Below are 25,559 nucleotides of genomic sequence, written 5' to 3' on the forward strand. Positions count from 1 at the left end.
AATCATCATGAAAACATTGTGTGGGAAAATAAACAAATTCTGTATTAACAAAAGTATATTTCTTTTAAAAATTAAAAGAAAAATGATTGAACATCTTTTAAAAAGTTATCCTAATGCAAAATCCCTCTTTAAATATAACTAATTTAAAGCAGTACATTATTATTTTGTTTCTAACAGTCAAATATAAATATGTAAGCACTTGAGTTAGAACATTTTCCATAGTAACCTCTTAATCATTTGATAAAATAGTTAAGTTTGAGCATTATGAAACAAACTAAAATACGTTTTAGCTTAGTTTATATGAAAAAAATGCATTTGCTATTGTTTAAGGATATATAAAAAAATTCTCTAACTAAAAATGAATAGTAATGGGGAATTTCATAAAAACTGAACTATGGACTGTCAGTCCTTGTCTAAGAACTGGTCACTCACCCTCTGAACATTCAGCTCAACCTACCACACTCATTAGCACCATTGAGGTATCACTAATGCTAGGGACAGCAGGTCACTGTAAAACCGACTCTATGTCCCTCAGCAGAGACCAAACAAGGGATAAATAACACAATTAAAAACCATCTTGACCATGCGTTTCGCCTGTCATTAAACTCCCCTTTGAGAATCTGAGCACACTAAACCCACAGTCTTTCTGGCCTTCCTACAAAGCAATCACAACTTGGTGTCTATTTTTTTAAATTTGGTCAACTCCAAGCTGGGATACTCCATGAATAAGAGTTTCCTTGGGATCAGAAGAAAGAAGTCTAGAGAATTCAGGTTCGCCAGTTCTGACAACCCAGCATTTGTATCCGCTCTCACCGCCACATCTGTTCTTCCTACCTGCTTATAATGGTATTCCTGAATTCACCTGGTTAGGGAGGGATTTCTTATCCTGTCACTTGTAATTCAGGCTATTAACTCAAAATGACTTAAGTATCTGGGTACCCTGTAAAGTTCTACTACATTGAAGAAGTTCGATAAGGTATTATAGATAAGAAAATTCTTCAAATCCCACCTGATGATCCAAATATATGGTGTTCCTTTGAAGATGATGTGAAAGAATTTCATTCTAGGAGGCATCGATCAAGAAATAAAGGGATAGAGAAAGAGGGTGCAGAATTCATGAAAAGGTCAATTTTGAAATAAGAAATACAGGTAGTTTACCACAACCTAATATATTACAATACATGACAACTTTCACATGCATGCTCCCCTGTCAAGGGTACAGGTGACATACTAGATCATTATAAAATTATACTTAGTTTTATAAGAAATTAAGTAGACATGAATAGCAGCTGAAATGGTAAGCAGAAAAATCTTTAAAAAGGTTTTAGCACACTTAATGTTAAAAGTTTTACATGTTAACTCTTTTCTGCAATATAGTACTACTTGTTCGGGTGTTTTGCATGTAACTAGAGGCTATTAAACCCTTTGAGAAAGGTTTACATATGTCCATTATTTCAAGAACAAAGGAAATATCTTAAAACTCATCTTTGACATTTAAAAGACAGTATTATTAAAACTATAATCAACTGTCAACTTAGTGCTTTATGGGAAATTATAGGACTTTTCCAAAATCTGTTTTTACAGATGTGGATGTTCCAGTATCCGGCGAATGGCAACACTATTTTGAAGTCTGTATGCATTTCCTTCCTCCCAACCAGATGTTAGCGGGTGAGTGGGTGGGTGGAAGGCGAAGAAGAAATGCATCCTACCCATATTTTCCCTTAATAATGTATAAATCAACAACTTCTCAAAGGGTCAATAGGAGATTCTAATGTCGCTGCGAGGATGGTTATGGGCTCATGCTCAACACTAATGGCACTGAGCAAACTGATTAATGAGTGACTCAAAGTAAGTGACAATGGCAGATGACACAGACACACGTCTTCATAGCCGACCTTTGGGCTGTGGGCCTCGAGCTTCAGCTGCATGAGCTGTGCTAACGTGTGCTCCCGGACACTACTCAGTTCAGCCTGCTGCCGTCGCAGCTTTATTAGCAGCAGCGTAAGCTCCTCTGGCTGAAGGAGTACAATTTAAGAATCCAAACAGTGGAAAACAGATTAATTGTTGTCTTAAGAGACAGACATTAAACCAAGATTTCTTGGCAAGTTTCCTCTTATGGCTGACATCAAACATAGTGCCTACACACTATGATGATGAGTCCTACATAAATGCATAGATATCTAGAGAAATAGAAGGAACAGTGTTACTTGAAAAGATACGGCAAGGCAACAGTGTATTAAGGCATTTTCTCAGAATTCATGAGAGAATATTCAAATGTTAAGTTAAAAAAACCCACAATGCCAAAAAATTCTGATGAAGGTTTGTACATAGAGCTATTAGAAGATTAAATGGTATCTTAATAAGACATTTATAAATGACACCTAAGATTTTCACAGCAAGAGTAATCCTGCACGCCCAGCACTGTATTTTATAGAACAGAAGGTAAACAAAAAGAACTAAATTTCACATAAATGTTGGATGATATCTTCTCATCATTAAATTCAGCACCTGGGATCTATTAATTGCTTCCCAGTTATACTTTTTAAATGTCACTGTTGGTATTTTCACAGGATATTTTATATGACCAAAAGATCCATTTTTTTTTAAGAAAAAAATTATTTCATATATACAGAAAGTTTCCACTCGTTCCACACTCTGGGGAAATCAGAGAACCTTTCAGTTACTGATTGTTTACTATGATGCCTAAGGGGAATACAATTTCAAAGGTAGATAAAATTCCTTTACAGGCCAATCTGCTATATTTTTCTTTGTTAGAAATGCAGTAAAATATATTCATTGGCAGCCTTACGGCTCATAAAATATTATTTGGTGTTTCTCGAGCTTTCTTATGATTAAAAACTGCAGGCAGGCCAAGGGGAGACTCTCCCCCCTGAAGGCCTACAGTGTGCGCGGCTTGAAAACCATTCCCGAGATTGATTCGTTCTGCCTGCACCACAGCATGACACGACCTCTTTTGGTTCTGTTTATTTGCTGTTGCTCTTTATTTGACATACAGACTCTTTTTAGGGACAGAAATGTTTTTTAACTGTTACCTGAAATTACAATAAAAATTATTGCCTTCAGGTAAGAAAAAGAGGAGGTGGAAACCACAGTCACTATTAGATTCTTTGGATAAACCTGAGTATCTGCACACTGAGACAACAGTCTTATATTAAACAATCATAGAATGTAGTGTGTGTGTGTGTGTGTGTGTGTGTGTGTGTGTGTGTGTGTGTGTGTGTGTAACTTAAAGGACAAATTGCATAACAGGAAAATAACAGCTGCTTTGCTCTGAAGCCAACCACACCTTGTGGCCTCAAGACTGTGAGACAGTCCACGTCTTACGATATTGTATTCAGCTCTTGAGGCCCTGTTAGGGGTAAGGTAGGGTGAGGTAAAGGGTTGAGATTCTCACAGCAGAGTGGTTTTGGACAAATACCAAAAGAAGGAATCTTGAAATTCTGCTTTATTATTGATGGGGTTAAAAAGACAGAGATTTTCAAAAGGATGAAAGAGTCCAGTAAATTTGCGAGAATATTTAAATTTCGAGGAGAAACACCAAGAGGCACATTTAACACCCCACAAAGTGGGAAGTGGTAAATAAATTTTATCCCAAATATCCACTAGAGGGAGCAAAGCAGAAGATAAAATTCTGTAATAGAATATTTAGCATTATGTTATGATTTAAGATCTCCTTGTCAGGTCAACAGTATTTCAAAACTCCAACATGTAAGTTTTAAGTTTTAGTCAAGCAATGATTTATAAACTTAAAAAAATAAACTGCAAGTAGTTAAGGCTAGGAAATCTTCCTTATATGAAGACTGGGTAAAATGATGTTTGCAAAACACATATAAGATGAATTTGTTTTGATTACTGCACGAAGACAATTTTAAATGAGGAACAGCTATAAAGGTCCTCAATTCACATCTTCACAGAAATTGAGACTAGCTACCAATACTAAAGTGTAGTTCCCCTGATAAAATCAATGTCATTAAAATAAAATGAAGTGATCAAAAGTTATCTTTTCTGGTAATGTAACTCCTTCCCAATTTGAACATAACACTGACAATGAAATGATCGTGGCAATAAGTACTTGCTTGAACCTAGTATTTTTATAGTCTTTCTCTGCATAAATATGCAAATCAGTTTCTTTTCTGCTCTAAAATGGTTGAGTTATATAAAAATCCATAGGAGAAACTTCTTAACAGGCCTGGAGCTTGACTACACATGGCTGCTTGCTGGGTTTGTTCCACTAATGAACTACTCCGACTTTTGTTTTAAGGATGAAAGAATTAACATCCAGTGAGTTAAGAAATCCACCCAGGTTATACAATAAACCTTGAAAATATAATTTTATATTCAGGCAGTCAGACATTTAGGGAGCCACTGAAGTGGCTATGATTTCAATTCTTCGGAGGGGCATCTCTTCCACAAAAGTGGCAATGGTGTTTCTCTGGGATGCACCTCTCTGAAAACTCAAACTTAAAAGCTCTGTCAGATACATGCTATCATGGGCAGCACATAAATAAAACATGACATGGGAAATACAGACATCACACTCACCGTTTTGCTTTGGAGGCTCTGGGGACTAATAGACTGTAAAGTCAGGCCAGCTGGCATTGACCTCCTGTCAGGCACATAGACATGCTAGGAAAGTAAAGGCACAATATAAATTCTGTGGCCAGGATCACTGATGAGAAATCTTAAATGTGTGCTATAAAATGCCATTTAAAAACTGTGATTCGTGCTTAAGAAAGAAAACAGATACTAAAATTTCTCGACTAAAATACAGATGCTGATGAACAGCGTAGTTCATCTACAGAGTCTGGGTCAGTGTTTCTCAAACTTAGTGGTCTCAGAATCCCCTGATACTACTTAAAAAAGAAAAACTTAGTGACAAGAGTGTCATTATTTTACAGTTTTGCAAGTCTCTTTAATGTCTGGCTAGACACACATCTGCTTCTATATTCAACCTGCTCTGATCGTCTCTTTTAGTGGAAGTATATGAAGAAAACCCACTCTCGATATATATGATTTGAGAAGGGAAGGGCACTTGAATAGCTTTTTTGGGTAATTACAATCAACTTTGTACTAATGCTCAAAAAGTAGTATTTTCTTTAAGGTTAGTTGTAAAGTGGTACCTGAAACTCTATCAATGATCTGTTTACACTTTAAATGAATCTTTTACCCATCCATGATTTTGTGATACCAAACATTTGTTGATGTGGAAAATACTGGTTAAGTGGGTTGTGGGATGTAGATATTCCAAATGTGGCCACATTGATACAGTATAAATAACTCTTCTTTGTTAATACTACCACTGATCTTTAAGCACCTGGAAAGCTGTCAAGCTCACAGTCGCAGATACAAGATTTCCAAATTCCTAAGTTTTGCTTGAAAGCTCCAATGTTGTCATAAGTGACAAATTCGGTCAATTGTCTTCCTTGAAGGGACAGGCTAACATTTCACTTTGAGAAGTATCTGTCAAATAGCAAGTCTGAACAACTATAGTTTGCCTGGCTATTGACCCATGGCTTTCACACTATTAGGGAACAGTAAGACAATGGCTAATGTCTTATTATTATTCTCAAAATAATTTTGTGCTTACTGACAGATTCCCTGGAAGGGTGAGGGGAACCCTCAGGGATCTATGGACCATACTTTGAGAACCACTGATCACATCAAAGAAGATGATGGATTATTTCAAAGAAACATCCGGCAATGTTGCAGAAGTTTTTTTGGGAGGACGAGCAGACATTTAGTTGGCAGGCACCTGGATAGAGAGCACACATTCATCTCGTTTTTGTTGTTGAAACAGACGGCAAATTTTGGCCAAGAACATGAAAAATACTAACCACTGTGAGAACACTCTTCAACCACACACTAGTAAGTTGTATTAGATCAGATTTGTTTTGAATATTGTTAGTATTTTTATGAGACACGATTTGGATGTACAAAGTAACAAAATCCTGAGCTTTGTTACAATGGAGTTTAAAAAGTGAGCCTTGTTTTGGTGAGGCAAGCTAAAGCTTCCTGCCAAAGAAAATTCCTAATTGACTTATTAATTTCTAACTCTTATTTATGGAGAAATCAAGCAAACACACTCTATAATGATATAAGTGAAGGATTCATCCTGTTGCCAAAGTAAGAAGAGGTGCATTTTAAAATGGCATAAAGCAAGAAATTCTTTGGGTTTAAAAAGAAAATGAGAGAAAAAGAAAAGCCTTTTCACTTTACGATAGACATTAGAGAATGGGCTGCATGCTAACTGATCAAAACAACTGCTCTAGCTTTATGAAAAGCAGTTGGTATTAGGCACTCTGAGTTCATTTCAAATAATCTAGTAACAGTGTACAAATCAACGGGGTACAAATTAAAACTTGATCTCTTACTCTATCTTAATTTTTAAAAAAGTATATATACCAGGAAGCCTTATTATTCTAATATTAAACTGAGTATTTTAGGAGATATTTCAACATGCTATATATTCAGCTGGGTAGAGGATGAGGTTAGCACTTTTATCTTAGCCAAAAACAGGATGAGGCTGACACAAGACTGCAGGTATGCTGGAAGGGGGCAGGTGTAGAATCTGCAAACGTGTGAAGAGCTCATAAAAATGTTGTGGTCTTAACCTACGTGCAAAGCTGATGAAATATGTGATCAAGCAGAGAAGAACGCATAATGCATCTGCTCCAAAGAACTGTTTCTGTGCTCCTGAGTGAGGAAGCATTGCGAGGTTAGGTTTTATATGTGGATTCTGACACTGCAGAATATTTTCCTTAATTTTTAAAGCAAGAAAAGAGCTGCACGGCTTTCCTTCTATTTTCTTATCTCTCATTTTTTAACAGAAAGAACAGTGCAGTAGAAATAACACAGCATTCAGAAAGCAGTAGTTAACACAAGATTAGCAGGTATCGTACCTTAGGGTGATGGGCCCTGTGCCTGCGGTCTATAGTCACATCTCCTCTCTGAATCGGTGAAGACACTTCTGATCTGTAGGTTCGCTGAGGGGAGTATCCCTGATAAGCAGCTATTGACCCATGGGAAGGCGATGTGGGAATAGAGTGCATTGTCTGGTCAGAAATATTAACCATGGTTTTAGGGCTGGTTAAGGTACCGTGACGAGGGAGGGTGCTCTGCTTATTATAAAACTGACGCTGCTGCCACTCGTAGAGCTGCCACATCGTGTCATCTCTCATGGATCTCCGCTTCTCTTCTGCTCCGGGCCCTACTGTTTTGTCATGAGTGGAAGGGGCTCCACTGCAGATGCTTTCGGGCCTGGTCTTACTGTTTCTTGGTAGTGTTCTGTAACCTTCAGGATAGCGGGCCACGATCTGGGTTCTGTGGCTTGGCATATTTCTTGGTAATGTTTGGTAAGAGATTACTCTGAAATTAAATAATAATTGAAATGTAAAAATGAAGGACAGGGGTGATTCCCAGATTCTAAGTTACAGTATATTCTCTTTTTCTTCTAGTAAGAAATATATTAGGACTTGTGTATTTTTAAAGATCAAATAGTATGCAATTATAAATTATTAATGAACAGATTTTAATCTTTTTATGAAATTCAATTTGATGGACTTAACACCTTAAATAAACAGCACCTATGTCACATAATTCCACACAATGTAGTTTGGTTTAAAGATGGAAGGTTATTAAACTTTCAGAAATGAGGATGTTCAAAATATAATCTCAGGTCTGTCTCCATATCTTACTTGCTTTTATATAAATAAACCCCTCCAAACTCATTCTCAAACATCTTATCAGGATGTTTGATCCTACAATTCAATAGGATTTCTGTGTAGGAATGGAATCCTGAAGTTTTTGAGTTGTGCCCATAGAGCATTAAGACAGGAAATGAACTAATGCTGGTCATTATATCATTTCCTTCAGAAGGTGTAACTATTTATGGAAAGGAGTACATCAGTACATTTATGGTTTGAAGGAATAATTTCCCTCGATAACTTCTTTTAATTTTAAAAATAAACATGTCTTGAAGGTAAAGCTTAACATTTAACTATCTATGTACTAAATACTTAAACACGACAATATTTCAGATATAAAACTGCTAATCTTAGGAGTTTCACAATGTTTTTGGCATTGAAATTAATATTCTCCCTCATGAATGGTATCAACATATACATTAAGCAACTAAAACTTATTTTAACGTGCTAAATTTTTGGATATGGATACGTAATGGTATGTTTGGCATGTTACTAAGCAAAGATTATTTCAGTTTCCTATAATAGAAGAATAGATAAGTTCTTCAAAAAGACACTTTGATAAAAACACTCTTCAGAGTTTATCAAAACTACCCTTGTGCTAAACTCATGTTAGGTCAGATACATTATAGGAAAAGGATTTTAAAAAGACAATTAAAATTCTAAATAAAGTTTTCCCCATTATCTTCAGTGGTAAGTAAAAAGCTCAGGTATGATTCCAATTCTAATAATTCAAATTTATAATTCAACTTCTGAATACAAATATAACCTTTTTATAATAACCACAATACAGTCTAGATTAAAAAGAGCAATATTAAATTACAAGTATCCATCTTAATGTTACCAGCTCCACTGGCATAAATGTATATTCTAATATTAAATGTAATTCAATAAACTAAACATGTGGGAGAGTTGGGACTCCATAAACCCAGTTTTCCTGACCTCTTCTTTCAATGTTTAGTTAACACCTTTCTTGCTTATTGTATTTTCACCATGGCATATATTCTGGAATTGCACTTGCATACTTGCATGGCATTTTGCTGCTTCCTATTGGGTGTTAAAACAAAGATTATCGAACAACATCAAAGATGTTGGTGATTCCATGGACCAGGGTGGGTAGAAGACTTAATACCCTGGGAATCCTTGGCTGATAATTTACATGTCAGAGCTCTCTTTGATCCACTGTTACTGTTGTCAGTAACAGTGCCTAAAATCTAACATATTTTAGTAAAAACAGACTTCACTGTGATCAGGTGTAATGAACTGGGTGCATCTGGGCTGTAATGCTAAAATCCCTGTTCAGTTTGCTCCTACAGGGCCGTACAACTATGTTACCTTTATATAAAGCAGAGGAAGTCTAAAGTGAAATACACCTTTTTGTGGGAAAGGCTGTGGAAAATACAGCAATACGGTGGAAAAATAGAGTGGGAAAAAGCAGTTGATCAAAAATCGGGAGAGCCAGATTTTGATTTGTGCCTTCCTACGAAGTAGAGAGACCTTAGATGACTGATTTCCAAAATCTTTTGGGACTTTAAGTTGCAGTGTGTGTTTTTCAGGGGCCGGGTGTTGAGAGGACAGGAGGGAAAAGACCAAAGAGATGGCACTCCTTTCAACACTTTGAGTTAAAAGAGTCAGCGGGCTGGGTTCCTGGCTAGAGCTACACGCGGTGCTCTTCTCATTCTGCCCAACGATTCCCAGATGTCTGGATTTATGAAAAAGTAAAATAATCCTTTTATCTTTTAAACTGTCCTTAAAGCATGGAAATTATTTTAAAAACTCACCACTTTTCTAGTGACATGACTTAATCACAAATAAAAAGGTACCCCCCAAAATTAGGAAGGGTCTGATCTTTAAGTGCTGGAGTGCCCTGCACACTACCAAAATGTGGCCTGCTGAACCTTTTTGAGAAATGGTTTTCTCATCCAGGAGATGATCTGATCACAAAGTTATCTTTTAGCTGTAAAATCCCACATGTTATTTTGTATTTGAAATATTTCCGATGCCTTCCACTATTCTCCCTAAACTAATTTCCTTCATCAGCTGGTTGTTCTGTAGTTTTGCAATGCCTTTACTTAAAATTGGTTCATTCAGAGTCCAACAAAGCACCCCATCGACAGGAATCACTGCAGCGAGGCCACCACCTGATGACTTTGGGGCTGGAGTGAGGGACAAAGGGCCCCAATTCTCTGACGTAACCAGCATAAAGAGACCTTTCTCTCCAAATGTACTTATTTCCAGTTACTTCCCTGCTTGGTCTCCCTTTCTATCCTCACCTTCTCTGTTAACAACAAAAGCTAGAAACTGTAAAAAGCCCAGAACTGACAACCCCATAGATACCTGCTAAGGAAGTGTGTCAGCCAGGGGATGTCTATCCCATCCAGGATATTTGGCCTAGTACTAAAGCAATTTTATCCCAACATGCACAGTTAGTCATTCATAAATTCAAAAAATATTACACAGACCTTAATACGCAAAAAGCTCTGGACTAGGCTCTGAACTTTATCACAGAAACATATACTGAAAATACAAATGATATTAACTCTATATCCGGGACATACACATGGTCGAAGACACACTACGAGCTGCCTATAAATAATGTTTAAATTCCAGTTCAGGAAATCGAATTACACCAAACACCTCTATCAGGGCTCCGAAGCATTCATAATGTGCGTGCCAGACCCTGCTGTAGAGGTGCATATTGAACATGATCCATCAACCTACATCATATGATCATTAACAGCAGGCTATTTTCCTACTAAGCTTGGCTAATTAATGACCACAAAGTTTAAAAGCTCTTTGGCCACCTTTGGAACCACTTTTGAAGAATTTTAATAGAAAAATCATACTATGAGTCAGTTTTTTTAATCTCATATACTTTCTAGCATTTTGAGACCTGTTTTTCAAACTACAGTTTCCTTCAGTGGTTTTTCCCAAAGAAATTCAAATTAAGCTAAGTGTGATTTACTTTTAAGTGAAAGCTTCAGAAATGAACACTGTATGTGCCTTCGTCAGGCTGAGGGCCCCATTCACCAGCGGCTGCCTGTCAAACCCCATGCAAACCCCGTCCTGCGATCCTGCCATGCGGAACAATGGCTGAAGGCACCGTGCATCTTAACATGCCTGCCACTCACAATGAACTTTAAAGCTCATTCACAGATGCAGGATCTACTATGTGACTAGATATTAAACCTCTTTTCTTCCTATCAGAACTTTGATAATAAAAGGAAACCTTTCATACAGTTACACACTGTCAATTATGCCATGAATAACCATTATGCTTCTTTCCACCAATAAAAATGATTTCATTCTAAAATAACACAACTGTTTTTTAAAGTATGAAGTTTACATAATAACGTAGATGATACATCTCAATGTTCCACACAGTACACTAGCCAGATAACCTAAATTTGGAGGGGCAATTGAGAAAACTGTAGCTCAAAATAACCTAAGCATCAGAAGCTGCAGGTCTGCATTCAAAGAAAACAGTGACAGAAAGCCTGTATGTATGTTAATTATGCTCATCAAGCTACCTAAAGTGCTTGGAAACTCGTATTCACACTTAACGATTTAAAAACCCTAACTTCCAGATATCTGCAGAATCCCTTTTTACTATACACCTTCAACCTTAAGAAAATGTAATTTTACTTGGAGAAAAGTGATCCCATAAAGCTGTGAGATTTAATTTGGTGGGTGGAGATTCAGCAAATCCTCTGGCTAGGATTTTTATTACTGTTTCCCCGAAAATGATTACCTTAATAAGTACTTCCAAACACCCTTTCATTATTTTTCCCTCCACAACCACCTCTGGCTTCTCTTCTGTCTAACCAAATTTTATTTTTGAAATAACAAGTATTTCTCAGTCTTCTCCCTTGGTAAAATTAGAAACTTGAGCACAGAGAAGAAGAAAACGGAAGTGAGCAAGACATCACAGGGGCATGTGTTTGTAGCCTTGTGAGAGGTAACAAAAGGGAAATCAGGCCTTCTAGCTGCACTCCTGCAAGGCGACTGGCTGACACTGCTGGTGTGAGCCTGACGGCCGAGCAAACTGGAAGAACGTATCTGTGCCTCTGAAGTTTCTCTTCAAAATAAGTTGACCTTCATTTAATCAAACCATTGTTAATGTCATTTTCTGGTTTTTTACAACAGGGAAGGTTAAGACTTACAGTAACTCTTCAGTTATGTCTAACGAATACATTTAAGTACTTTTTAATTTTGCATCACCAAATTCCCACCTAATATGCAGAACACCTTCTCATCTGTTAAGTGCCTGCTTTTCCTCTAGTCCTTATTTCTGGTCTCCTTTGCAGGCTTCTCCAACCTTTTCCTCCTTAAATGTAAATGTTCTGATATTCCCTTAGAATGAATTTATCTACTCATACCTTTAAGAACTTTTGCTATAATGATGATACCTCAAACCTTATTCAAGTTCAAATCTCTCTTCAGATACACACACCGGGCACCTCAAATGTAACCTGTCTAATCATTCATTATGTTCTTTCCCCCCATCTCACCTGTGCACTGAAAGGGACCAGACTAGGTCAAAAAAGCAGGGTGTCATTCCCGATTTCCCCCAGTCACTCAAACTAGACTTGAGTGAGGCTAGTCTGCAATGAAGCACATACAAGCACTCAAAGACTGTCGTCGATTTTACCTTGAATATATCTCCTTCCTCTCCTCATTGCATTTACTCCAACAGCTTTTGGACTTTCTCCACTTTATTCTCCAGATTCTGAGCTGGACTAATCTTTCAGCAGTACGAGCCTGAATACATCTCTGCTGGTTTACCTCCCCAGCACCACAGCAGCTATACCTCAGCCACACCGCAAGTCTCTGGATCCCTCTCCCAGCTCTCCATTAACTCTGGAGTTTTGTATATCTAAACCAAGATAAGCATGTGGTCCTTTATCTCGGCTTGTATTTCACTTCCTCCAGAAAGGTTTTTCTGAGCCCTTGGGGTGTGTTAGTTGTTCCTGAAACATGTTCTTACTGCATCCTGTTCTTCCTTCATTGTATCTGTCACAATAAACTGCAGATGTTTATTTAACTTTTTCCTCTACTAGATAAGAGTCTTTGTGAGACATCTAGACTCTTAATCTTTTTTGCTGTTTTACTTTCTGGCCCCATCATTAGCATGCCGTAGTTATACAATAAACAGTAAAGAACCAGTGTGTGCATGAATGAAAGCTTAGATAAATGAATATAATACATAGTCATTAGGAAGAATTTAAGAAAACCAAAGGATGAGACTGAACTAGAGTAAAAGCCTTCACTTCGCGGTCTCCCCATCCTTGGCTCAGGAGAAGTTGGCACTGCATCAGGCTGCAGAAGCTACTGAAGGAAGACAGAGCAGGTCGGAGAGTGAGTGCAATGTTTCACTGGTGGGGAGGGTGGGAAGACAGACTAGGTCTTGCTCCCTTCCCCAAACAAATGGGATTCTCTACCCACCACCAACGCCTTCTGGTGCTAAGCCAGGGAGGATGACACCTTGCATCAGTAAGGCTGGGTGACAGTGCAATGGGAGGCAGGGAAAAAACACTTACATCTGATTACCATGAAGGAAAGATACAGGAATGAAGTTGCAACATCTAAAATACAATTTAAACGAATACTTTTAACCGGTTATCTAAGAAACCAATCTCCAGCACAGCATGAAAGAAACCTGGGTTCATAAGACATAATGACAAGACACTTACCCCCTGGTTTCCACTTCGTGACCCCTCCCCTTCTGGATTTTAATCCACTGCTCCAGCTGTTGCATTGAATTTGTTCTCTGTATGACCCGATCAGCCTCTGGGTGTAAGGGCCCTGCATTTGGGTGATTTCCACTTCTAAGATCTGCCAGGCTGACATTGACTGTTCTGTTTTCTGAGCTATTTACACTGACTGGCCTGTAGTGTCCAGTCTGAGCCGGGCATGTTGATCCGCTCTCATATTCAGATGGCAGAGAATTCAACTTCACACTATTAATTTTTGTTAAAGGTCTATCTTGACCATCCTTCTGAAATCCATATTTTTCAGCTTCTAATGCCCTTTTATCTTCATTTTTGCTCATTTCCTTGTTTTTCTGGTTATTTTGGGTCTCTGGTTTAATCAACACTCTATGGTTGGGAAAGTTATTTATTTCTTTAGTTGGTGCATTTTCAGATGTAATCTTGTCCATTCTGAAATCAGAGAAGAAAATCACAGTGATCCAGCTGAAACAATGCACACGTTGCTTTCTGGGATTCAATCTAGGAAAAAAGTAAAATTACCTTTGACTTTAAAAAAATACCTGAAAGAATTACAGATGACAAGTTTGTACAAATTCCCAGTGCTGTGGTATGAACATTTAAGCACCACCAGAATGTATAAACAGAAAGGAGAAAAACTAAACATAAAATATACAGTGTATTAAGCACCGGAGGATAAAAAGCCAAGATTGTCCCACCATTAGAAATCTGGAAATAAAGCAAATAAGATTGTCCTTTGACAGTGAAACCACAAAATCCACTTAAAAGGACCTCAGTGGCTAGTGATTTGAAATAAACAGCATGGCTGCCAGCCAGGAGGGTTAACTCATCATGGGGTAAATGTGGGTCTGGTTTGTGGAAATGGCTGGACCAGGAAATTATGGTCTGATGCTCTCAAAGATCTGAACCATATGACTAATTAACTTGTCTGTATTCATGGGGACCCACGTTTCAGTGCAGAGCTCCTGAAGCCAGACGGCAAATTGTTCGTTTCAGCTTGCAGCTCCACCTCTTCCTAGTTAGGTCTCTGGGAAGCTGCAGGAATTCACTGTGTCCACACCTCCCCTTGGTAACTTGGTGTAACTGCAGCACCGAGGTTACAGGATTTTTTGTGAGGACCAAATGAGTTAATCGGTGGCTGCCACATAATTTAGTACCATTATCATCCCATCTCATCAAGCAATTCTGGATTAGAATCTGGCATCCCCTGAGAAGAGCATGCACTGCTTGCTTATCAGAGTGTTTTTGGGCCACTGCACAGTTTTACTGCTTACCATTCCAGGGGCTATATTTAGGTCTTTTCTGATGCTTCCCTGAGACCAATCACTTTCAGACTCAAGACGAAGACGACTGTCTGAACCTGCATGAAACTGTCAACATCATGCCGTGCTAGGAGGCCTCTCAGGAACTGGCCAACCACCCCCATTTCCATATATGATGCTCTTATCGGATTCTATGTGTGGCACTGCTGCCAGTTTCAGTGAGGTGTAGAGAACACATAATCCATACACATACGGTTATACAGAGATTGTTTAGAGTATGATCACCGAGGAAATAATGAAAAGAAATGTGGCTGTTTTTCTTGGGAGTGAAGTTATGGACTACCCATATATTTAGGTTAATATTACTAACTCATATTGGATACTAGGGATGTTAACTAAGGTATGCTATGGAGTTTCTTTTCCTTGAAAGATAAAAATGAGAAGAGATTTACACTAAAAGTACATTTATCCATACTAAATTAGGGGAGGAGGGATTTTAACATTCAATATTAAATATTTGAAAAGGCTTTTTAAATTCACTGACCTCTACTAAAGCTGTTATTTTCAATTAGAACTGCATTGCCTATTTTCTCTTTATTTTTTCCAACATTTATCATTAAAGAAATGTAATAAAAAAAGACATGCTGATTTTTCTCTAAATGGAACAAAACCGATTCAGCAATGTATGCTAAGATAGCATAAATAATGTAAAACTTGTGATCTAATTTTAAAATTGATAAAAGTTATTGTGGAAGATATATGAAAATATAGAAAATGCAAATTATGAAGCTGGAGACAGGTATTATTCAGAGAGTGTGTTTAATGCTTAAAATTTTTAATGCCATCATGATCTGCACATGAGGGGATATAATACTATAATTCATAGGTTAAACACTTTATGAATTTAGAAGAAATGAAGTATCTAGTTAAAAACTGGGTGTTATATCCCTTAAGTGATAGGCCCTAGTAAGTATCTGTAAGTATTCTGGCCATACAGGAAAAGAGACCAGACCACTATCTTAAAATCAAGCAAACAAAATCTCTCTGTACATATGAATATCACAATAATTAGGTTCCTTCACTTTGCATGATTAAGACTAACAGGGTAGGATATAAACACCAACAGCTCGAATATAAAACACAGTTTCTCCAGGATAATGGTGACTGATATCAGGATGAGCATATATAGGTAATAGTCAGTAACTCCTGGCTAACCAAGTAAATTTTATCAATGTGCCCTGTTAAAAAGTGTAATGGGCACATAATCAATGAAAGATTGTCAGAAATTAAATCAAATACTGACTGTCATTTTTATCACCCTAAATTATTAGTAATTTTTAGTTTTTAGAATGGAAGATACAAGAAAAGAAAATGGAAGTTTAAATTCCTGTAAGTGTAACATACAATACCAAAGTCATCTAGAAATTAAATATTTTTTTAAAATTATTTTCTTGATTTTTGTATTCTAAACAATTCCTTGAAAATGTTACTCTGAGGCTATTTATTTCCAATTAATTCTTTTACTATATTCTCTCTAGTTATCAGTATGAATCTCATCTTTGTGTCCATTTTTATATACAAAGTCCCCAAAGTAGATTTTTCCTTTTATTAGCTCTCAATCTAGAATGTGCATATGGTTGAGGTGGTTCTTACAAAAAACAGGCATCCTACAGTTCAGTCCTGGGTCTTCCTCTCTTTTTCTTTCATACTTTTCCCTAACTCTAATTAGAGTGATTGGTTAAGTTGATTTGAACTTGGTATTTAAAAGAATAAACATACTTATATGGTATCAACTTAAGTTTTTTAACCAACAAGCCAACACTTCATTAATATGTACATTACAAAACAACCAAAAAACCCCTAAAGATTTACACTGTAACAATCCCCTAACTTCCTGAGAAGAGAAAGAATCCAAACTTGCCAGTTAACTTCTTTCTTATGTAAGATGTGTGCTCAACCAGCACTGAGTGGGAAAAATTTAACTATCATGGATTTTTCTTAAAATTACAGGAATATAAAAAAAAATTTCTTTTAAAGCACAGTATTCAACTATTTATGTAGTTTTAGAAACAAATTTCCTCTCACTAGTTCTTAATATAGCTGAATATTAAAATGATTCATATGTTCACGTAGGGAAAAAAAATCACAATTAGATCAATTTTAACACTACATATTAATATTACCAAGGAATCTGAATATTGGAGTTTCAAAAGAAAGAGGAAGAATTCATCAAGAAGCAAATATATTCAGAAATAACTTAAATACTTGATCAACTATTTTCTGGAGACACTCATCATAAAATAATCAGTATTAACCAGGAAACGCTGAAGAAATGCAACTCACCAGATTTTTTTATTTCAACTTAAACTTCAAAAGCATGCAACATAATATAAAAACACAAGGAAATTAACTTTATGAATATAAATGATAAATTCTCTTCTAAGATTTAGGACCTTACAAAACACTGCATCTCATGTAGTTTCAAGATAACAATTAAAAATGTACTTACCGGAAATTAAAGGTAATTCTGTAAGAAGAAAGAACATTCAGGTTGAATGTTAGGATTCTGGATTCACCTTAACACTGATAGGTGGAAATGAATAAAGAGGAACAGTGGAATCAAAATGCAGGTGGTATCTCAACTAACTAAAGGCGTATTAATTTAATACAGAACATGAATCAGTCCTTGCTTTTTTGAGGAAGAAATGATTTCGTATCATAACTACTAAAATGATAGGTAGTGTGACGATGACATACTTGCCAAGCATGGAATAACATGTAAGTGGAAATCGCCACTTGCCCTACAAGCCTTTACCTTCTCACGGGTTCCGTCTGTACCAGGGCAGCATCTAACATGGCTTTCATCCACAACTCCATTTCCTTTCCCGTATCTGTGCAGAAATAATAGGTCCGCATGTTCGGATGGGCTGCCTGGTTGAAAATGACACGACCATTTGAAATAGAAATCTAGGATCTGTAAAAGAAAAAGAAAGGTAAGTGGTTCCTTGCAGAGAACTTTACCACCAAATTTCAAAAGAGCAGACTTGTCTTATATACAGATATAGAAATGGATGACTTAACAAAAATATAATTCAATCCTATGAAGGAGATAAATTTCTTTACCATTTTCCTCTTAAAATTAAAAAAAAAAATTAAGGTGTATGTGAAGGAAAGGAAGAGTTGTGCCCATTGCACATATAAATAACCACAGGTATTTCCCTTCAAGAATGTTCCATAAAAACAGAACTACCCATATAATCCAATAATTCCACTTTTTGGGTATATATCTAAAGAAAACAAAAATACCAATTCAAAGAGATATATTCACCCCTATTTTCACTCCAGTTTTATTTACAATAGTCAAGACATGGAGGCAAACTAAGTGTCTATCAATAGGTGGATGGATAAAGATGCGGTATATATATGCAATGGAGTATTACTCTGCCATAAAAAGAAACCCTGTTATTTGTGACAACATAGATGGACCCAGAAGGTATTCTGCTAAGTGAAATAAGTCAGACAGAAAAAGACAAATACCTTATTTCACTTTTATGGGGAATCTAAAAAACAATATAAGCAAGCAAACAAAACAGAAACAGATTCATATGTAAACAAGCTGTTGGTTGCCAAACTGTTGGGACAGGCAAAATAGGTGAAGGGGGTTAAGAGGTAAAAATTTCCAGTTATAAAATAAATAAATCATGGGAATGTAATGTACAGTATAGGGAATATAGCCAGTAATACTGTACTAGCTGTATGGTGACAGATGGTAACTAGAGTTACGGGATCATTTCATAACATATAAAATATAGAATCACTATGATGTACACCTGAAATGAATGGAATATTGTACGTTAATTATACTTCAACAAAACAAAGAGCAACCAGCCACAAAATTCATTGAAATGTACATGTCATGGCATTCCCCCTTGTGTTAGCACCTTTATTCCTCAAAAGGTGCTGTTAAAAACATTGTTTAATCCTTACAGACACCTACGCAAACGTAAGAGATTTACAAGCTTTTATAATTGAGCTTAACAAGATTTATAAATGATCCCTTTAGCTTTTGGGTTTGAGGAAGAAGGCCTATGAAACTTGTAAGTGGGTTTTTTCTATATCCAGGGTGATTTAATCTGCCTCTATTCCAGAGAAACAGAAGGAAAACAAAAGGTGCTGAAGAGAGACTGCTACCCAAGGGGCGGGCACAGAGCACCCAGCATGACCCGGGGCTGACCCAGCAAAGGCAGGCAGCGGCAGCCAGCTGTGACAAAACAGGGAAAGAGGGCTGAGACGGGGAATTCTGTGGAGGGAAACATTCTTTATTTCCACTTAAAAATGCAAACAAAGGCTATTTCAGCATAGAATGGGGTAAAAGGAAGAGTACTAAGCATGCAGTTAGTCTGCTAAATATAATATGAGTGGACAAAATCCAGAGCCACACTTTACTCTGAGATCTTGACTATCTGCTGTATCTACAATTTCAAATTAGCTTCTTCAAAAGCTTTTCCAGAAGGAATTAGGCTATAAACAAATTCAACAATCAGTGATCAAAATAACTACATTAACACATCTCCCTTGACCATGCGAGAGAGAGAAAGCGACCTACTAGAAACAACTCAAAAAGAACAGCGCAAACACTACGTGTTGTTAAAATGACTAAAACCCCCAAAAGTGTCACTGGACGGTCCACGTGGGGTTTTGGGGAAATGAGTAAAAACCACTGCCCGTGTTGTGTCTGTGGATCAACGGGAGGAACACCAAACTGGTGCTAAGATCATCCAGTTGCAGCCAAGACTCAGACACTAATACACCACAACCACACTTGCCACCTGTCAGATGAAGTATTTACTAGGTGATGACAAAGTTCTTTAGGGAGCTTCAAGGTTCACAATTGTGTTGATTGTGTTTAACATCATCTGTGAAGTTCCTACTTACCATTGTGACAGCAGCAGCATTAGGTGGACAGGCTTAGTGGTAAAAGTGGCTCAGAAATTCAGAGGGAACAATATTGCAGGAGAGAAAATTTGAAATGAATTACTATCCGTGTTACAGATGAAATAAAGTAAAAATTAAAACCAAATAATTACAGAGAAAATACACTTAATTTAACATGCATGGTCACTTTTATTGCTATTTTAACATTCTAGTATTTTTAAAGTCTAAGAACCCAGAAAAATGCCCTATGAATAGAACAAATGCAATGAATAGTTGCCAAATTGATGAGCAAACCACAGAATTTTAGCTCATGGTCAAATAGCAGGTTTAGTATCACACAGCTCTACACGTGTACTTTATAAAGTTTTTATTTTAAGTTATCAGTATTGAACTTCTGTTGTAACATCTTAAAATATTTAATTCACAAGGTTAATACAATTTATTGAACCCACAGGTCTTTGCTCAGATGCTACCTTCCCGATGGCCGTCCATCACCTCCCCCACTTCTATACCTTTCCTGCTTTTTTCCCCCATAGCTAATAATGTAATGAATTAGCAAAAGTTATAAATCAGCCACCGTCCTGACTGTGGATGGGAATTAAAAAAATGAATAAATTTATAGTGCTAAACATTTTCATTGTTAATTAACAGCATGTTACTCTTAATACCGAACCCCACCCTTTCCCTTAAAATGGAAGTTTTACATTAAACCTTTTAAAGCCTTAATTTAAAACTGACTTAAAAAATCAGTGACCTCTGAGGCAGTGACCTCTGCCTCATAAAGCAAAGAAGGCAGCATGGTTTTGAAAACAATAGCCAATTTATTTTTAAAGTGGCTTTTCTTAATAGAGGGTACTTCACCAACCTGCATACCAGAGATGGGTGAATATTGTTAGTTAGGGGACAGGCGCTTATGTCTGCTTGGATTTAATAACAGACCCAATGTCTCAGCTTCAATATTCTCTCAAAAGTACCTGATGTTTATGGTGTACTCAGACCCTAGAACATCCTTGCAAATATTCTATAAGATTATAAATACACATACATTATGTTAAAAGTACAGTTGTCTTCTGCAGTCCTCTCCCCCAAAATTTATCGTGAAAAAGTTCAAACACACAGTAACCTTTAAAGAATAGTACAGAGATCACTGGTACACCTACAGTCATACTTAGCTGATTACTGGTACTCTCACCTATTTGCTTTACCTGGAACCACTTGAAAGTACAGACACAGAGACCCTTGGCTCCTAACTATTCAAGCATGGGCTTCCTAATTGAAGGAGCGTTCTACTTAACCACGAGAGCATTAATTAAAGTATTTTAATTATAAAAATAACCGTTGACAGAAGTACCTTTTTGTAATAACCTCTGAGTTAATACCTATTTTTAAAAATAAATGCAAGGTTCAAATACAGAACTGACAAGTATGAGTATTTCCTTACCTTAAAAGCATATTTCCGATTAATGTGATCCTCGGAGGTAAGCATAGCTATCTGGAAACTAGGTAACAGTATGCTCCCCAGGATACCCTCTTCTTTCTCATCTAAGACATAATTGGAACATCTGATTATAATTTTAAATGTTCTCATGAAGAAGAATACATTCTCTATATTTTTACCCAATCAGGAGCCTCTTATCTCTAAATGAACTGTATTCATGTATTGTTTAGGTGGTTCTTTTAAAAGTTTTAAGTAATGACATAGAAACTTTACAGAATTAATCCACCCACATGCCTGGTAGGATTGAAATGCCCAACCATTTTGAGCCCAGAGAAATGCATGGCTCACCTGTCTTGTCACATCCTTCAGTTTTGGCTCAAAAGTCTCACCAATGAGGACTTCCCTGAACACCCTATTTCAAGCTGCTTCCCACCCTAACCCGCCCCAAGCCCTCTATTCTCTTTCTGGCACTTTAGTACCTCCCACCCTCAATACCTGACGCACTATATTCTTTCTTTCTTGCTATCTGTCTGTCTACCTATCCATCCATCCATCCATCCATCCATCCATCCATCCATCCATCCATCCATCCATCCATCCATCCATCATTCTTTCACTACTAGGATGTGAACTCCATGAAGATATTTAGTACGTGCTCAAAAGATCTGAATAAACACATGTAAATATACATTTTAATGGTGCTATAAAAATTATGATGTTTAAAACACACAACCTTGAAGGTTTGCTTTTACCAGTCATTCTGACACATAATAAAGTTATGAGGATACATTACAGGCCTGCAAGGCAAGCACATAAAATATACCCGGGAAAACAGCAAAACATTAATCTTGGCACAGTACATATTCACATTATTAACTTGCTGCTTGGAGGCGGAGATGTTTATGAAACTTGAAATACGTAGTTATTTGTTAGAGAACCACAAGACAAAGGTAATAATGCCATGCATTAGGCTGATGAACTCACCAATGAGAAAAACCAAAATGAGAAATAATTCTTTTTATTATGCTTGCTCTGTTTTTTATTATCAAAAACGAAACAAGAGATTTTATCTATTTTCCCCTCATTTCTAGAATATACGACACTTCCAAAAGAAAAAAGTTGCATTAAATAGAGGTTACTTCTATAGCTTTTCTCGTAACAGTCCAACTAAATTATGCTTATTTTATTCTGTGCTCATTTGGGTGTAGTTGACTAATTCAAGAAAGAATGAACAGAGCGGATTTAGTCTAAAAGGCAAAAAAAAAAAAAAAGGTAGAAAGCAGTCATCAATTGCAGAGAATATGACAGTTTAAAAGATGAGCCACATTCTAATTTTAAATCCAATTTTATGTTTAAATAAAGCAATAATCAGAAACAGCTCTGAAGTCACCTCTATTAAAAAATCATTTTTATCAAATAGTACATTCTCCAGTTGCATAATTGGAAAAAGTGACTGTGCTGAAGTCATTTCAGAACACGCAGAGGCAGTACAGCACAGGGTGACTTCACTGGGCTGTCGTGGCCACTGCGGACCTGTGAGGTTTCATCAACTAGAAAACCAAGGAAAACAGGACCTGCCTCAAAGGATTGTTGTGAGAATGAAATTAGTTAACAGACATAAAAACTCGATAATGTACTCAGCCTATAGTTGAGTGTTCAATAAATATTGCCATTATTGTGTAAGACTAAAGGCACTGCACAAAGAAAATCCCCATCTTCTGTCAAAGAACTCTCCTAAATTCTACACTACATTGTTCAAATGCTGCTTGTCATGGCGCTGATCGGTTTAGGTCTCTATTGAGCCTCACCTAAATTACTATTATTTTCTACCACCCAGAAGGCTCCACCCACTACCAAGCAGAGGGGCGGTCCCGAGTCCTGTCTGCAGAGTGAATGAGCTCTCCCTGGGGGAGCAGTCCAGCATCTCCCTCAGCCCCCTCACCTTCCCTACCCTGCCCCACTAGTGATCCCAAGAACTCTCCCCAGGAAGCCTCCTGCATGTTAGTCTCCATCATGGAGTCTGCTTCCTGGGGAACACAACTCAGGACAGGAGTCATAAGAATCTCAACAATGTACTGGACTCAAGTGGCATTTTAGATTCCCCATTGCTCCTTCAGCTTTAAAGACGTTTGGGAACAAGATAAGAAATACGTACAATTACAGCTGGGTATATAATTTACAGGCAGGAGTATTATTACTAATTATCATTCCTCACCTGGAATACTTCAATACTTTGTTAACTCATCTCTTGGCTTCTAGTTTCAGTGGTAGGCTGACTTTTCAAAAATGGACACTTGACCCTGTTACCATTCTTGCGTGCAGGACAGAGTTGGCATTGATCAGGATGGCACACAAATGCCTTTGTGCCTTGATCTACTTTTTTAACCTTTGCTCCTGCTAGGTCTTCCGAGATAACCTTCACTCCAGCAGCCTAAGCCCCATCTGTAATTTGACAGACATGCCATGCTCACGCACGCTTTGTACACTCAAGGACTTTGCATGGAACACCCTCCTCTCCTAATCCCTTTCTTATACAGGCCTGGTCAACACTCATTTAACAAAACTGAACACTAGGACAGTCTTTCTCAGACTCTGTTGAGCACATCTGTGAGTTTCCTAAGGAGGGGTTATATCGTTCATTTCAGCATCCTACTACCTAGTAAGATGTCTGGCACATCAAGAGCTGACTGCTAGCTAGCTACCATCTTTTCTACACAATAACTTCCAACTAGTGTCTGGCCCCTTCCCCCACACTTTATGATCCATTCTCTAATAGCAGCTTTTCAAAATGTAAATCAATGCATATTACTCAAATGATTAAAAACATCCAATTGTTTCCTTTTGGTATTTATGGTAGAATCCAGAATCTAACAGAGTCCTACACTGGTGCAGTCTCCATTACTCCCACCTCCTTCTCCACTGGGAAACCCCAGCTCAGTACACTGGTTTTTTCTGCTCATTCAACATTCCAAACACTTTCCTACCTTGTAGACTTTCAATTATCTCTCCCAGAGCCGAACACTCTGCTGTCCCGCTCCTCCTCGCCACTCAGGGTGTCGTTATCTAAAACATCTGTTCAGAGTGCCGATCCAAAGAGACCTTTTCCCCCATGCCTGTCTTTGCTGCTATGACTTTATTTTCCTAAAAGCATTCATCAAGGTCTGGTTTATTTATCCGAGTTTATCTGCCTTCTCCCTGACCTCCAGAACATAAGCTTCATGAGAGCTTTCCTTCACTGCTTTTTTGACAGCACCTGGAACGAAGCAGGTCCTGCTCAATAAATAATTGTTCAATGAATTAAGTCCCATGGTAAGTGCTGTCAATGGACTGACTATAGAATAACCTAAGTGCTTTATAACAGTGGGCTCACAAAATATGTCTGCTATATGGCAAAGAACAGTGGGGACTTGGCTTCTGTTTGGTACTGGTTGCTAACCTATTGTAAAAAATAGTGGATCACTTACTCTCTGTTTCATTTTCCATCTCTGTAAGACATGGACTGATGTGTCAAAAAACCCTGATAGCACATTCTGTATGTCAGTATACTAGATGCTTTGAAAGATACGGAAGAAATGAGCGGGGCCGTTGCATTCAACATGCAAGAGCAGAGAGCTGTGTGGGGGGACAAGATCTGCGTTAAGCGAAGTGCCTGGGTGCAACTCCTGGCTCTGAAGTCTGCTCGCTGTGAGACCTGAGGCGTGCAATTCCACTTCGCTTTCCCTTAGTTCCCTCTAGTGTGTGTGGCCTAAGTGTTCCTCCCTCAGCAGGTGGCTCTGAGGACATACATAACCTACATTCTGTGTTCAGCACACAGAGAATGCTCAAAGAATGCCTGCTATTATTATCTCACCAAAATATGATGTTTGACTTAAACTGTGATGTTTCCTGTTGATAAAATAGTGAAAGTATACAGTATTATACTCCTTTCTGACCATCTGAACAGAAATGAGTTAAGTGGTATTTCGTTCCTTTTTCTATTTTCTTATTTTTCACATTCCTCCTGTCTGGCTGTACTAGAATTAATATATATGCTGAATGTAAAACATGTGGTGAATAATAATATGGAATACCATACTCAACATGGTTTTCTGACTCCACCTTTACTTTTTTCAAATTAGGTTAAACGTTTTTCCACTTTACTCGAAGTGATGAGCAGCGCCTTTCTACGAGTAGTAACAGTAGCAAATTACAAGGAATTCAGTGTTCTTTCTGATGCAAATTAAGCATAAGGAAATTTTTATAGGCGAGGTAGTAACAAACATTTTCTTGTTCTCATTTAAAACTCTAACCAGTCTGTAAATATACTGAAAAATAGAGAAGTACAAACTGCAAGCTTAGGAATAATGTCTGAGTCACAATTACCAACTTTCTGAAGAAGTGGGAAAACCTTTAAGGAAAATTGTAGAGTAAGGCTGGCACTTAACTAAAGACAGTACCACAACTGCAGCCTGACCAACATCTCTGAAAAAATGAA

At 37.4% G+C, this 25,559-nt stretch overlaps 1 protein-coding gene across 14 annotated transcripts in view; it reads right to left on the minus strand.

Moving 5' to 3' along the window:
• Window positions 1-25,559, minus strand: part of PLEKHA5 (pleckstrin homology domain containing A5) — a 215,143-nt gene that overhangs the window by 53,502 nt on the left and 136,082 nt on the right. For 10 of the 14 annotated variants that reach the window (XR_012125742.1, XM_073223348.1, XM_037023021.2 and 7 more), the window contains 7 exons: window positions 21,089-21,189; window positions 17,528-17,643; window positions 13,415-13,882; window positions 6,921-7,386; window positions 4,564-4,647; window positions 1,896-2,015; window positions 1,010-1,063 (listed from right to left, as the gene is read on the minus strand). Coding sequence is in view for 13 of the 14 variants with exons in the window: in XM_073223348.1 (XP_073079449.1) it covers window positions 1,010-1,063; window positions 1,896-2,015; window positions 4,564-4,647; window positions 6,921-7,386; window positions 13,415-13,882; window positions 17,528-17,643; window positions 21,089-21,189 (1,409 nt within the window). In the remaining variant the exon portion in view is untranslated. The remainder of the gene's footprint in view (window positions 1-1,009; window positions 1,064-1,895; window positions 2,016-4,563; window positions 4,648-6,920; window positions 7,387-13,414; window positions 13,883-17,527; window positions 17,644-21,088; window positions 21,190-25,559) is intronic. The other 4 variants (XM_073223350.1, XM_073223352.1, XM_037023019.2 and 1 more) reach the window with 2 other exon arrangements.

The sequence above is a fragment of the Manis javanica genome, chromosome 15 (genome assembly GCF_040802235.1).
Source record: "Manis javanica isolate MJ-LG chromosome 15, MJ_LKY, whole genome shotgun sequence".
Classification (NCBI taxonomy): domain Eukaryota; kingdom Metazoa; phylum Chordata; class Mammalia; order Pholidota; family Manidae; genus Manis; species Manis javanica.